We start from the raw sequence: 16,022 nt of genomic DNA, 5'->3' as shown, positions 1-16,022 counted from the left end.
AGTTGTACGCAAAAATTTATTACAAAATCACCTTTGATTACACAAACAAAATTTCCCGATGTTGAATACGAATACTAAGGTTATTATTTTTCTTCAAAAAAGTTAATGTTACCGAATTTATACTCCGCCTTTTTTTTGAGTAATATGAACAATGAGTAATAAAAACACGTGGTAGAACTTTAGGTTAATTCATTTCAGATTTTCCAATTATAATAAATAAATAAATAAAATATAAAAAAAAGGAGTATAAAATCCCCCATGTTGGTTTCAGACTTTCACTGACACAGAGAAAGTTCGTCGATCGAGTCAAGCGTCAAATAAATTTTAATTTCAGCTTAAATAAGCCGCGGGAAAACTAGATTTCGCTCAAGTATAAAACCTCGCTCCAGGGTCTTCTTGTTTCTTTTTTCTTCCGTCTTAATTAACATAAAACAGAGGCATGGGAAAGGCGTTGTAAAATAATGCTAGTATAAAATATAAAAACAAAGTGGTTACATGTTTATAAAAATAAAGAAATGTGGTATGACCACTACAAAAGTCTTCAAGAAAACTATATATATATAAAAATAATGGTTTTTCTGTTCCATATTACTTCGTTATCTTTTCAATTATTTTTTATAAATAAATAATAAAAAAAGAAGGTATAACTTTGAACAATTTAAATCACCCAGGGCTAATAACAGGCAAGTGTGCTTGCAGTTTATAATCTTAAGATCCGCTAAGTACAAGATACATTGGTAAGTCCCTCCACCGTCGAGTAAAAAATCTAGGTCCTTTACCGTCGAGTGAGAATCTAAGTCCCGTTACCGTCGAGCATAGAAATGTTAGTTTCTTTATTATCCGCATAAAAAATGTTAGCCCTGTGATTGAACGATTAAAAATTTTAAATTACTGAAGCGAAACATAATTACGAAACACATGCCGTATTCTAACGTCTTGTGAATGTTATTCTTACGACAAGAGTGACGTTACCATCACACAACTTAAAGAAACATTTTTTCTAGGTAAACTGGAGAAAGACATCTTCTCTTAATAAGCGTCAATGGAGATAGCAATTTCTCATTATTTACTTTCACTGAAATGAGCGCTTCATGTATTCTTAAATTTTGTCGTGTACAGTCGTTTTCCGCTACCACTGAAAATCTGAATCTCAATTTCTCGTCGTTTTGAAGGCACTAAAAATAAAAAAGGGGGATAAGTACAGTCTAAAGGAGGATGTCTATTTCTTCAGGAAAGCATGTCGTAAAGAAGTACCAATTATCAACACTTTTTTGGAGTTAGTTCCATTTGTATCATAACCTCGCACTCAAAAAGATACCGCGTGTTCAAAGCCAAGGGATTTTTAATGATAAATGACGTACGTGTACATTATAGACGTGTACATTATTCAAGACAACTGAACACAAAGTTAGTAAAAAACTACTTCACTTCTACTTACGACAATATCCGCAAGACACAGGGCAATTTGTCTTCATAAACTTTAAGTTATTGCGATCATTCGAGTTACAGAGATTGATAAATTTCGTGCAAAAATTCAAGTATTTATCTGCGCATTCTAAACACAAGGTTGTTGAGGGTAACGCAAGTAATCAATTTGAGCATATTTCCCTCTCTATTTGTTCGCCACAAGCATTTCTTGCAACATTCATTTTAACCAGACAGAAGAAACATTTGTATATTGATGGATGCCAAATATATGTTTAATAATTTTTTTTGATAATTTGGCTGCCATTTGAACAAAATACAGGTATGAATAAGTGCATCGCGATAAATTAAACATTTATGGTGTTCGCAGTACTCCGCAAGCTACTTACTTTTGCAGGATCCATATTTCGGATCAGGAGCAGCAGTTCCATCCCAGCAACAACCAAATCTTGATTTACAGTCTTTTATTGGTTTCGTTGAAACTCCTGTGAAAAGTAAAAATAAATTATTTTATTACCACTCGAGAGGTAGAAGTTCATGTTTGCGTAAAACAGCCGCCATGTTTTTTATATCGAGACCTTTTCTTGTCAAACTTTTAAACGCTTTTGGCGGGAAGCAGCTACGGGTTTTTCACTGATATAAATGCATATTACATTTTATAAGACGACCTCCCCCTTCTTATCTACCAGGTTCTCTTGTCTAGAACCGATATCAAAAAAGCAAATAAGGTCCTCGGAACAAGGTTGTCTAAGCGAGGTAAAACATTTATATAAACTCTACAATTTTGTTTAGGAAATTATTTGTAATGTATACTTACTTCCTTCACAGAAATTGCATGTTTTTTTGCAGTACTGAGTCATTACACTCGGATGACGTTTACAGAATCCCAGCTTCTTCCATGTCGCGCATGCGCCTGAGTCATGTTCGTTTTTTCCATCTTCACAAGGCACTAAATATAAAGAAATAATTAAGGCTTGGGGACTACTTATGAGGGTGTTTCTGTGGATACGTTAAAAATTTTTGCTGTCAAACTTACTCGTCATGTAGCAGCTGCCGTAAAATAAAACTGTGAGATTAGTGTGTTCTCTGCATGAATGATGGTGCATATGGCAGACATCTTTGTAAGTCTTTTTGTTCGACGCACACACTTTCCCCAATTTTTTGTACGCTTGTTTATACGGACAATATTTCGGACACTCGCATGTTGGCTCGTTGCGACGGTTCAGTATACAGATTTTATCTGCTGGACATTTTGTATCCTTGCATTTTCTTTGCGCATCTAAATTAAGTTTCAAGCGTCGCCATTTGCTTTTCGAATTGTTACATTGCCAGGGTGGGGCATACGAAAAGGCCAATTTGGTATGTACACCATGAAGGAGAATCTTACAACCTTGCAAACACATAAAGGACGAGAGTTCGCCATCGTAGAGTTTATAGGTTTTTATATTGCGTCTTCTATTTAACAACTTTGCAATAGATTTTTATATATTTGATAAAATCTTTCTACTCTATTTTTTTATTAACTTAGCCATTTTTTCATCAATATTTATACCTAATGTTAAAGCTATTTCGATGATTTTACAGAAATCCCATGTTGGTAATGTGGCGGCGTGAAGAGCCTAAATTTTAAAGTAATTTTGTACTTATCAATAATATACATTTCTTACCGCACAAATTGCATGATTTTGCACAGCTGTTAGCCATTATGTGCGCATGCGTTCTGCACACACCATTTGATTTCAAATATTGGCAGTTAAACGGTCCATCTTTATCCACACATTTTTCTGTAACTCCATAATCTAAAAAAGATATTGGAGGTTAGTAAGTAGTTCTGTTAGAACTGGAAAATGATCGCGTCTTGCCGAATACAAGTCTGGCACCTTGCTACGTCAGCTAAAGTCAATATTCCAACCTTTATTTTGTATTAATAAAGCAAAAAAAGGCCTGGAAACGATGCTGACTTTTTTCATCCACTTACCACATAAACCGCACGTGACTGGACACGTGACATGAAGATCGGAAGCATATGCTTTACAATATCCAGCAACTTTGTAAAACCGACAGGTTTGATATGAATATTCGTCTTTGCAGAACACTAAAAGATAATGTTTAAGTTATAATTTGTTGTGCCAGTGTCAAATGTTCACTCGATAAAATATTCTCCGCAAAACCTAGTAAAATGCTTTAAGCTTAAAATTTTTCCTTGCAAGCTATTCATTTTTAAGCAGGCAAAAGTAGTTTTTCACTTAATTTGAAAAGACTTTTAACTACAAAATTTAATTTTACTTTCGCAAATAAATGAACCCGCGATAACATGAATATCTCGCGGTGTTTTAAAAAGGGGCATATTTTTTCCCGCCAAAGCTACTTAGGGGCTACTTTTCTTTTTTTTCCGCATTGTTGTTGCTGTTTTTTCCTCTTTCTGCAAGCTGATTTTGCAGTTGTTGTGAAAAATGTGATTGATAATCCGAGTCACAACAAACAGTAGTTTACGTGCTGAGAATTTGTAAACACAAGCTTTAAAGTTGTCCTCACTATAAAAATTGATCCATAATGATTATCATCAAATATTTTATTTATTTAGTTGTGTGAGAAAGTCTTATAAAGTAAACTGCATGTGTGGGATAATTGCTCCAGACATATTTGTTTATGTCAGCAGAAGAAATCATTGACCTGGGGTAATCCTTTCCATTGACCAATCAAAAGTTATCATGCGAATATAAGCCTGGAAAGAAAATTTAGGGAAAATTTTAGTCAAAATTTGGTCTCTTTTTCTATGCTAATTTCTCGAATTAGTTTTCTTTTTTCTGAACTAAAATATTAAACAAAAAATAAAATTAAAATTCAACTATTTAGTGAAGAACAGAATATTCTTTTAAAACTTAACAGCTACGATTAGAACAGAGATTACGATGTTACATTTCGGTAGAAAAGTTTTCTCGCTCTACTGAGCAAGGTCGGGGATTAAAAAATGGAGGGATACAACCTCGTTCCCAGCGCTTTTTCTCTTTTTATCATCTTGGACCGCAATGATGATTTAGAGACTCGTATCGATTAAAAATTTAGCTATTTGCACCCATTTCCCCCCCCTTAAAATCACGTTTTTATACCCTATGTTTACTGCAGTTCAAAATTGCGGATATATCTAACTACATTTAACTTAAAATCTTTTTGTTAATCACAAACATCTTGTTTTAGGAGGAGTTAAGAAAAAACAATATTTTGTTTTATCAATTCGTGTGCTCAAGGATTTATAAAATGTATTTGTTAGCAAACAAAGCAGAGTCCTTGACAGTTTCTGGACATGTTTTTATATTGACGTTTACCTGTGTTTAGAAATGACGCGTGTGTCAACAAAAATCGTGTTTTGTACAACCAGATCTGAAGCCAGTTGTATGTTTGAAAGTTGAATATTTTAGGTCGCATTTTGATGGGTGGATTAAATTGAAGAGATAATTCCGTTGTTTATCTTTAGCGCCTTGATCGTAACGCTTTTTCTAGGCTTCATTTTTTAGAATAATCGGTTAAAAGTATGTCGGACTTTTATTTCGTCGGTTAAAATATTTCATCGGTTAAAAATTTCGTCACCTGTCAAATATTTCGGTACTTTTGCAACCGACATTTTTTTAACCAAAGTTTTTGCGTTTAAAAATAGCTGGAAGAAGCAAAATTAGTATTTATATTTAAGCGGTGCCTTTTTTTCAATTATTTTTTAGATAATATATTAAGTTGTTTTAAATCTAAAACGTTCTTTATTCTTTTTAATTTTATGGCCAGTAAATTTGTCCTCATTAAGAAAGGTTTATCGGTCCACTCTTTGTCGGATAAAGCGGCCCTAATTTCCGTCAGGTAATTAAAAATTTCGTCCCTTAGAGCTACCAAGAATATTGGCAATGTTGTAACATCCAATTTCCGGTCATTCTTTAAATCCAAAATTGAACCTTTTTTATTGGTCCCGGAACTAAACATTACCACTTTTTTTAAAAACTCAATTAAGGACCAGCTTACACTGGGCCGATTTTTTGTCAAACTACTTAGATAACCATATATTTAACTAACGTCTTTGTACGAAACTTTTCACTATGTATAGTAACGTCGTCAAGCCTCGTCAAGTCTCATTTTTACTTCAAATTTTCACTTCAAAAAAGAATAAGGTATAATGTTGGTAGGAGTAGGGGGTCACGTTGGAATTATTGAAATATTGAATGCCAGGCGTGATTTCTGGAATATTTAGGCGGATATGAGATATGTAAAACACCGAAGCAATCTCGGCCACAGGATATCTCGAGGTGGTTACATGCGCATCTTTGAGGAATAAATTTAAAATCCAAAGATAAATTCAAAGTTTTATTTATAACAAACAAAAAATTGTTAAAATAAAAATTAAATCAATCGGCTTACTTTTGGGCGACGTTTGACCAATAAACATGACGCCAACAAATACAGCTAAAATTGTTATCCTCGACAAGTCCATCTTGAATTTTTACACAATCCTCACAACTGCTTTTACAACTAATGACAAACTCTTTTAAATATATTCAACTATCACAAAGCACAATACTGAACATGTCTTGCAGGACTATCATTTATAGAAAATACAGGTCGGATATAATTGCCTTAGCGTGACGTCGAGATGGAAAGGTATGCGATATACGCTACTATTATGTGATGTAATTATTACGCAATTAAGAGGAGATTAATTTGGATAAGCAGGGTAATGTTAGAAAAGTTAGAGAAATATTTGTGGATTGTATACTCCTTCTCTCATTTAATCAAACCGAATAAAGTGATTAGTGAAATTGTTAATTAAATACACCTCGGTCCCAGGCTTCTTATATATTCGTCTAATTGCACATAAAAAGTCAAGTCGAATGTTTGATTTTGCCCATTTCTTCTATATTAAGGAAAAAATATTTAAATAGTCGAGTCCAACCTGTGTAAGTGAGACCAATATATGCGAATGTTTATTTTACGGCGTTGTGGTCAGAAAAAATACGAAAAAATTAATTAGCTTATTTTTTGTCTTTTATGTATTAAATATCACAGCTTCTTCTTTTGCCTCTCCTTAAAATGTCAACTGACATGTAAGCACACATTCGTGACTCGTCACTTATTGAATCGTCACTTGTCACTTATTGACCTGTTCCTTATGAACTGTACCCTGCGATGGATAGTAGACAGTGTTCACTTACATATTTTCAAACTCAGTGCCAGTTTTAATTTGTTCGTTTCTAAAATGTTGAATGTTCTGTTGTTATAAAAAATACAACAAAGTGGTAAAATAGCATGTAAAATATAATGGCGTCTTTGAGCATAATTTTCGCCTAAATCTATCGAAAAAGTATATTTTTTATTTTAACTGATGTCACAGAATTGAAGTACTTGAGTTTGGCAGGTTTTTAACACAGCCGCAAAAACAGAAGAACATTATATATCGGTGTCAATACGTTAATTTATTTACCCCTTCAGATTTTTGTTTGTTCATGTCTGATAACGATTAATTGATTTGTTTATTTATTGAGCAAGGTCAGTGCTTTTTATCTTATCATGTAACCATATCAAGTATGTCAAAAATTTAAAATATTTTAAACACTATCAACGCAATGTGTTTTTCCTGTATAGTTTATGTCAACAAAGGGTAGATTTGAAATTATTAGGTTGATATTTTGAAATTTCAAAATGTTTAAAAAGACATAATATCATCAACAGAGTATATATTACGTCACAGTAAATTACTATTTCGTTGCAATAATAATTTGGGTTTTTTTCTTGGAAATATTGTATCTATTTAAATTCTTTGCTGATGTCAAAACCAACCAGTGTACTCTATTTATTGTACAAGATAAATTCTTAAACATGGCGGTTTTTGCACCAAAACACTAAATTCAGATGTAATCTTTAACTTGTCTCGCAAGAGCCGGAATATTTGTTCAAGATAGACAAAGTAAGAGAGAGGAGAGAGAGCAGAGAACAACCGGTAATTGGTTTAAGATTGGGATCGACCTCGTACCCAAGGCTCTTTCGGACAAGCAAGAAATATTTCCAGAAAAAAGCCCTGGGGATAAGGTTGGTTTGTATTATGTTCCAGATAAACTTCCGACCAATCAGATCTTGAATTGCAGTTATTAAAGAGGGTTACATTTTTCGAATGAGGATGTAAGAGGTTTGGGTACAATGGAACATGTGGTGAAAACATTGTTTCGATAACTAAACCGGAGTTTTCAAAATTGTGCACAAAATCTGGACCGGTATAAATATGTAGAAATATGTAGAAATAAATCATCTTAATAATTGCAGCCGACTTTTTTATTTACAAAATTTAAAAAATGAAAACAAAACAGAACATGAATTTTAGTGCAATAAATTTTTGCTTCAATTTCGCCTAAATTTGCCTTACAAACTGCTGATCAACAATTAAAATTAAAAAAATGTAAAAATGTTAGTATAAATAGGTTTCACATTTGAAGTTTATTTGTGTCCTTTAAACAAAAACTAAACAGAAATAAAAAAAAAAACATAAAAAAATTTAATGTAGGTATAATACATAATGATTGTACTGGTATGACCTTGTTTACAGGCTTGAAAACCCAGTCCAATTACTAGTTTTAAACTGAAAAAAGCTTAAAATTAATAGCTACACGAAGAGACAGATGTTGGGACGATTTCAAGCAATTTACATACAGCCATCATAGCGCAGTTGAACAGAAGTAGCAACAACATTAAAAATGACCACAACAACAACAACAACAATAACAATAACAATAACAATAACACCATTAAGACGACAAAAAACCAGTACCAGCCAACAAAATCCAACGTAGTAAATAAAACCATGAATGGCACAAAAATTTTTAATATATAATTAAAAATGCCATACGACACATGTGCATTAATATATTAAAACTACAATCTTAAAACATCACCCCCGTCTTTGATAGTAATTTCTACAGCATTTTACGTATTTTATCGGCCGGTCTGGGGGAGTATTTATGGCATTTCATATAGTCTATATATAGTCTATATATATTGAATGACGGGTTTAAAACAATGGTGGAATTCATAAATTAACCTTCCTAATTAGGTGATTAGAAAAATGGCCACTAAATTAAAGATTAGAAAATTGAATAAAGTTATAAATTAAAAATATAAAGAGCTAATTAAAGCATGAATTGTGAGAAATCTGTGGATGTTAGATATTATCGATCTTTTCCCGTTCCTCTTTCGTGCAATCACGCACACGTGATCAATAAATACGTCATTAGAATGCGGAAAATATATCAATAGGGAGAGTGGGAGAGGCGAAATATATCGTGAGGTTTAATGGAACATCTAAATTCATGGCATATAATAATAGTTGTTACTATCCATTGATACAGGTTAGACTCGATTATTACAAAGGAAGGTTAGACATGATCATCCATATTTTAAAGAAAGTTTTTCTCGTAAAATTCCAATGCGCAACGTATCATACTCTTCAAACTATTCATTCGTAAAAAAAAAGAAATTCTGTCTTATTATCAGCATTCTTCTCTCAGTTCTTAACCACAACTCTATTACAGCAGAAATGTATGGTATGGCTTTAGTTAATCTTCTTTGACCAAAACACAAACTTTATCTAGACCAGTAAACGACTCCAACGCGAGAGACAAATTACCTTGCGATGGTAACACGTAGAAAATAATAAAACATTTTCTCAATATCAACCTGTAGATAGAAAAGTTGTCTTGGCAGCCCGGTTGTCAATTCTCCTAACCGACCAAGAGGATTAGGTACGGTCATTTCCATTTTTTATTGATATGTGCGTCCGAACAAGTATGACTAATCGAAACAGATAAATCCAGAGAGGAAAAAATTGTCACATGCATATTAAAAAAAGCCTCTATCTTTCATATCAAAATTATACATGTCTGATTGGATTAATGACGGGTTTGAACAAGGCTTACAATGTTTAGAACACAGCCTTTACAGTGGTAAGATTAATTTAATAAGCCTGTTTTTATTCTTTTATTCAACATCTCTGCGACAACACCCTATCCTCGTGTCGTTCCATTCACAAAATCAAAATGTTTTACTAACAAAGAATTTAGCAGAGAAAACAGAACCGACAAACCAATTCTTGATTAGGAACCCATCATCCTAAATAAAATCTCAAAAACCTTGAGTTAGAATTAACCAAAGTTTTACTTTTAAAAAAAAAAATTTGAAAAATTATTCGGGAAAAGCGATAAATATTTCGGAAGTGACTCCAGTAAATACAGCTTAAATCAATATTCAAGTAGGCAAAAGTTCGACAAACCCGGACTTTAGATATTTTAGGATGAAAGATCAAGTTAACGATGTAATCAGACAGTATTTGAGTTCTAAGTTACGCAAACCTTTTTATGATTCTATCACTCCTTAGTGTCGAAGTCTATTCCCAAATATTAAAATAAATTTTTCAGCGTGCGCAAATTCAAGAATTTACACTGTACCAAAAAAATAATTTAGATCAAAGGTTAGTTTGTAGAAAAATTTACAGGTTCGCTCGCCGTGTATATTCCAGTCATCAGATATTCATTCGTCGTACATTTCCCAGGCATCGTTATTTCGTGCAACCTCAACACAAAGTAGCAATTCGACTGCCATTTTGAATACGGCAATTGTTGTGTTCTGTGAAGAACATCGAACATTTTTGTGTTTGAATTTCAGACAGCACCGTAGTTCATATGTAATGACATGCAGGAATTCATTATCCTCTACCTCTTTTCCCGCTTAAGAAAGTAGGTGCTACTTCATATCAAGCACAAAAACCTCAAACTTTTTTGCTCTTGTTATCCTTTTTCACGTTTCTTCACGTATTATAGAGATTACGCGGTCTATTTTAAAACTAAACGCGGAATAAACTTCCCAATAATAACAATATTAAAATTTTCAAATCGAGTTTTTAACTGTTTTAAATCCCCCACAAGAAAAGTACTTTCATCCACATGTACTTCAAACATCTTAAGAAACACAGTTAGACATCGATTCATGAAATCCGCAATGCAGATGTGACGAAAAACTGAAATGCTTTGAATAAATGAAGAAATTGTACAGAAGCCAAGCTCTCACTGTCTTTTGTCTGACTGTTTTAAAGGCAGATACTCTAGGTACAAGATTGTCTGAAGTAAACAACTGAAAGGGCACACACAAATCAATCATTGTTTGCGTTTTTACTGGTTAAACATATAAAAAAGCGAGAATTTCCGATTTTTTTAGTCAAAAACTTGCGGAAGAAGAAACTTTGGGATAACATGAGATTAACCTTATATATCCCCTTAATCGGAGAACCTACGTGGAACAACATTTATGTTTGTTGTTTTTTTGTCGTTAACCGGCTGTTTCATATTTATTACAGCTGCCAAAATAACATATTGTGGTTTTAGCGCGCTGTACACTTGAAGCTTAGAAAACAAACAGACAAAAAAAAGATAAAGCAAGGTGAACACTGCTCGTCATAAACAACGAGAAACTACATCATCCCAGGATTAAACTCTGTTGTTTTGTTTTTTTTAATTTTAAGTTTTAAGTTTCCTATCACTTTTGGTTAGTGTAAGCTTAAACTCTAATACCTTTGGTTCCCTGAGCGATCTTTATGCACAGAGGTTTTCTGTCGCCTTTTCTATGTCGGGCCCGACTCAAAAATATCAAGGAAAACCTAGGATTACATTTTTAGGGATTTTGTAATAATTGTGCAAATATTTTAGATTTAATAAAGAAATTTCTGCTTATTCGTTAAAATTGTATGCCAAAGGAGAAATATGAGAATAAGATTGATAGAAATTTGTGGCGAAAAATCTAAATTAAATTGTAGTTCTTCCAGTGCGTTAGGTCATGTGTTCAAATCCCGGTTGAGTTGTGCAAGAGAGTATTGAAGTGAGACTCAATCTTTTTCTACTTAGCGTTTAGAATGAGAATATGATCGATATCTTAAAGGGTTGTCTAGTTAGGCATTTGCTGTGCTTGCACGGCTTTTGTAGCTCAAGTGGAAGCTTTAAATGCACTGGGACTCCCTTTGCAAAGCCTTCGTTGGTAACAGTGCCAAAAGAGCTGAGAAAGCTCTCCTGGGTGAATAATCGTAATACTAATAAATTTGCGAAGTTTATTTTTGCAGGGTAGAATAAAGTTGTTTTTTTTATACTTCCAAAATCAAAATTTCCTGTTTGCTTTACTGATATTTTTTCATCAAAACAACCGTGTGACTAAGCGCTTTTTTATGCTGCAGTCAATGACGTAATCATTACACATCGTTAAATATAAAAAGACTTCTATCTTCTTAGGTCAAATCAAGCAAATCCTGTTGTAAGTTTCAAACATTGTTTAGGCGGGGGCAGTTAACAGCTCACAACATAAATAAAATAGATATTTTTCTTAAACCAAGTTTGTGAAATTGTTATTTTTTAGATCAACACATCGTATTTGATGAAATGAATCATTCTAAAATGTTAGTATATGGATTAAAAAGCTCTTAAATTATTGGTGAGTCATAAAAGCGAGACATGCACGCGCCGTAAAAGCGAGGCATACACGCATATTCAAAGCAAGGCATGCACGTATTCTGCCGTAAGAAACACAAAACTCTATTCCCATCCCTAGTAAAAAACACTTCCTAACAAACTACTGATATATTCATGCATTGGTTTCACTCAGCATGGCTTTGAAGGCTTTTAATACGCTTATGTCTAGCTATACGACTTCTAGCTGCTTGTATAGGAAATTTAAGAAGGGAAGTTGCTTGTAGAATTCTATTAATTAAGTAAGATCTTCTTAGCAGTATAATTGGGCTTCAGCGGTAGTTCCAACAACACATTCTCCCCAATATAATAAAAAACTCGCTACAAGTTCACGATGCTTAATTTGAAAGCCGACCACCTAGTAAACAACACCACGGTCAATGTCACAAGACTACTGCAATTCTTTCTAAATTAACGCAGAAAAAAAAGAAAGCAAAAGGATGAATTTATAGTGGATATGACCAGAGGAAAATAAATTAAATTAAAAATTTGACTTTTTCCCTGCCTCTGAAATTTAAACTACTAGTCGTTAGCCCGTGGAAAAATCCACGGGTTCGCCCGTCCTTTTTATACCGCATTGCGTGAGTCTCGCTACCTGCGCAGCTAAGCTACCAGACGTATACGGGCATTATAATATAGATAAAGTAATATGCAAAAATAATTTTCTTGCAGTGGTTTTATTTCTACTTTTCTTTTTTTTCTTTTCCCTTATTAATCTGTTTTTTATGAAAAAACTTTGAAAATGGCACCGCGTATCCTGGAGATTAATTTGAAATAATGAAACAAAATGGTCGCAGGGACATTACCTGGGAAGACATCACAAGGTACCTTCTTTCTTTTTTTTCTGACAAAGCTTAATATATTTAATAAAGTTAATAAAAAAAATTAACTCGACCCAAGCACATTGTACTGTGTAGAACTATGAGGAAGTGCCGTTGACAGGTAATTAGTCCTGGGAACAAGGCTGTAAACGTTCCGCATGGCGGGAAATATTTCCATTGTCATGAAGATAAACATATCGTGAAAATTATTAATTAAAAATATAAATTTATAAATTCCACATATCTTCACACACAACAATTTCCATCGACACAAGTAAAAGTTCGTTAAAAATCCATCATTGCGGAAATTAAGCACAGGAAATAGCTTCTTATAACCTTAAACAAAGTACTTAAAATTTTTTAAAACGTTTTCGGCTTCGACAAAGCATCAGAAGAAAAACCAAAAACGAACACAATGTGCGCGCGTTATATTCTTAAGCTCACGATTTTCTGCAATTTAATTATCCTTCACATCTTAAATCAATTTATGATGTTACACCTTAACGCAGAAGCAAAATCAATTATTTGTTTTTGATTGGATTAATAGTTAGTTTTCTTGAGTTTACAGGTCACCTTGCACGAAATATCAAAAATAACAAGTTTAGGACACGTGTTATTGTGAAGTTTAACCAGAGAACCAGAACGTCACTTTTAAATTTGACCCATGTATAAAACTGATCTATTTTTACTTGTGGTATAAGACTGTAGGTTCACACCACGTTTTAACAAAAACTGGATTGCAAATGTTTGTTAAGTGTATTTTAGAATTTCGTCATTTTAAAGCCATATATGTTCTCATATGTCTGCTACATGAATTCATTTGAATAAAAACGGCTATACAACATGTTTTTGAGTCAGTGGCTAATAAAAATGTTACCAAAAGCGAACAATTAAAAGAACAGACACAAGGGACAGACAAACGTATCCGTCGACAATATAGAGACAACAGGTTCAAAGAAATTTTTCAAATAATTTTATCAGACTGTTAGCATAAATTAATTAAAAAATATTAGATATTTTTTTTGACAAATTTAGCTTTTTATTGTCAGCTTAAATCATGAAAAACTGAAAGTGGCAATCAAATAATTTCAAAATTTTCAAACTGATTCATCAGTTACAATTTTTTCTCTCTTACTCTCCAAATTATAGTGTTCAAAGGTACGCCCCGCAGTTCTAAAATCCCGCAACGGATTATTTCTAATTACCCGCAAACATAATAACAAGCTGTGGCTACACTTACTACCTTTTAAAAATAATTAAAAGGGGGAAACTTACGTCTGTTCGGGTGACTTCGTCCATACACATGTGCCAATACTGTTAAGAGCGCGAAAATTTGCCAGAAATTCTCCATTTTGCTCCACTTTTTCACTTACAAACTTTAACTTTAAAACCTTCTTTATAGAATATATATCAAAGTCTTTATTTTTGTTTGTAACTAAACCTTTTTTTTCCTGTTTCCTTTTTCAAATAACTTCTGTGTGTTTAAGTGAGTTGTTCAAGCTTGATTTTATACATGGAATGAGAAACATTCACTATTTATATGTCTTCTCAGAAAACAATAACAAACAATCACGTGACCTGTTTGAAATGTTCATCATTTAGTCTCCATCTTGTCTGCACTCTCCATTTTGGTGTTACTTTTTTTAAAAGGCTAATTACGCCTTTTAGAGCGTGTGAACTTTTAAATTTGTTACATTATTACACATTATATTTTTATTTATTGTACATTTAAACTTTCGCATGAAAACAGATGAAAAATAGGTACAATTTAGTACTTAACTCTCCCTGGCAAAATTTTCTCCTAAATGCGTTAACCCAGGGTTACTTATCTCACCAGACACCGTAAGTAACCGTTCAACACCTTACCAAAGAATTGAAGCAATTTCATTTTTCCAGTAATTTTGTATTACTTTTTTTAGACGCGTAGTTTAGGTAAGCTTTACCCTCGTCCCCAGAAATTTCAAAAAGGCATAAATCCATGGAGAAAAGGGTGCGAAAGCTTGGTTTTGTCGCGCATAGTAACATCTTCTGCTTTTTGCGGAACAATCCGCGTCAAGGCGTAAAAAGTTGCTTAAATTTGAGATCTGATGACAGTAACAATTAGCATATTACAAGAGTTCGAAACCAAATAAGCTAAGATCCTAAGTTTGCTGTAGGTCAACCTCGTCCCCAGGGCCTCTTGTATCTTTTCTAACATCGCCGTCCCGAGAAAAAAAGAGACAACAGGCGCCGGAAACGAGGTTGGCTGTAGGTGACACTGGCAAGTCTTCCACATGGTTAGGTTGTGAGAATCTAGTGTGGAAAATTTTTTAAAAATTGTCACCTTGATTATTTTGTGGAAGGTTGTAGATTGAGATAGCAAAATATCTTTTAGCCTCGAAATTGATTGAAGTTTTTCTTAGTTGTTGCTAAAAAGTACACAATGAATCATTGAAGAGGAAAAGCTCAGACGTTCAACTCAAACCATTTAAAAACATTTTTGTATACTACAGCTCAATTTTTTCTATGATTAAAAGTTGGTTTAAACTTTTTACAGCCTGCTGTTGTTTATAAAGGAGTTTCTTACAATAACAAAAAAGCATTTAAGCAGATAGATGGCCAATACACAGAAGTGAAAGCTGTAAAAAAAGCTCCGTGCAGAAGTGTTACGTCAGACAGCAATATGGCTGCTAGGCGGGTGTTTGAAAACACAAGAATCAACAGGAATTGAGAATTCGTAAAGTGTGAGTTAAGATGCTCGTTCATTAATGAAATACAAATGTCACATCCCAATACAAAACTTAAAGATCAGGAAAGGCGAGATGAAAGACGTTCTGAAAACTAATGCAGTTTTCAAATTCGTCTTCGACTTTAACATGTATTGCGGAAGATTGTTGTATTACACAACTACTTACCCTGAAATACTTCATAGTAAAGTTTACATAAAAAATGAACTGTCTATTTATTTTCATGTTTTCATGTTTTTAATTGATTTTTAAATTCTCTGATGTCATGTATCGTGCAGTTGTTGAATCAACATTTTTTATATGACGTAGAAACTACACTTAACATATTCTAATCAAACTATGAAACAGCTATTCCACTTTTCCTTATATGGTTAAAATGTCTGTTTGAGAAAGAAATATTATATAATCTAAATTTTTGACAGTTTTTCGGAATGCAAGTCTATTTTTATAGTTCTCAAAAATGTATGGCTCGCGTGTAAAATTTTTTTGAAAGTGTTTAAAAAGTTTAAAAATTTTTT

The 16,022-nt window shown here is 33.1% G+C and overlaps 1 protein-coding gene across 2 annotated transcripts; it reads right to left on the bottom strand.

Moving 5' to 3' along the window:
- Window positions 1-470: 470 nt before the first annotated feature.
- Window positions 471-15,660, bottom strand: LOC130623676 (uncharacterized). Of its 2 annotated transcripts, none has more exons than XM_057439183.1 (8): window positions 14,054-15,660; window positions 3,404-3,520; window positions 3,093-3,224; window positions 2,462-2,704; window positions 2,243-2,374; window positions 1,815-1,910; window positions 1,439-1,555; window positions 471-1,175 (listed from the first exon to the last, which is right to left on the bottom strand). In XM_057439183.1, exons 1-8 carry the CDS (start codon window positions 14,127-14,129, stop codon window positions 1,090-1,092), a joined length of 999 nt encoding a protein of 332 aa, XP_057295166.1. In that variant the 5' UTR covers window positions 14,130-15,660; the 3' UTR covers window positions 471-1,089. The 2 variants fall into 2 exon arrangements, with proteins under 2 accessions (XP_057295166.1, XP_057295167.1); XM_057439184.1 differs by lacking the exon at window positions 14,054-15,660 and adding an exon at window positions 5,827-12,373.
- Between the last annotated feature and the right edge of the window lie 362 nt (window positions 15,661-16,022).

The sequence above is a fragment of the Hydractinia symbiolongicarpus genome, chromosome 13 (genome assembly GCF_029227915.1).
Source record: "Hydractinia symbiolongicarpus strain clone_291-10 chromosome 13, HSymV2.1, whole genome shotgun sequence".
NCBI classification, from domain to species: Eukaryota; Metazoa; Cnidaria; class Hydrozoa; order Anthoathecata; family Hydractiniidae; genus Hydractinia; species Hydractinia symbiolongicarpus.
The sequence above is the reverse complement of the archived record's forward strand: the minus strand, read 5'-3'. Positions and strand labels throughout refer to the sequence as shown.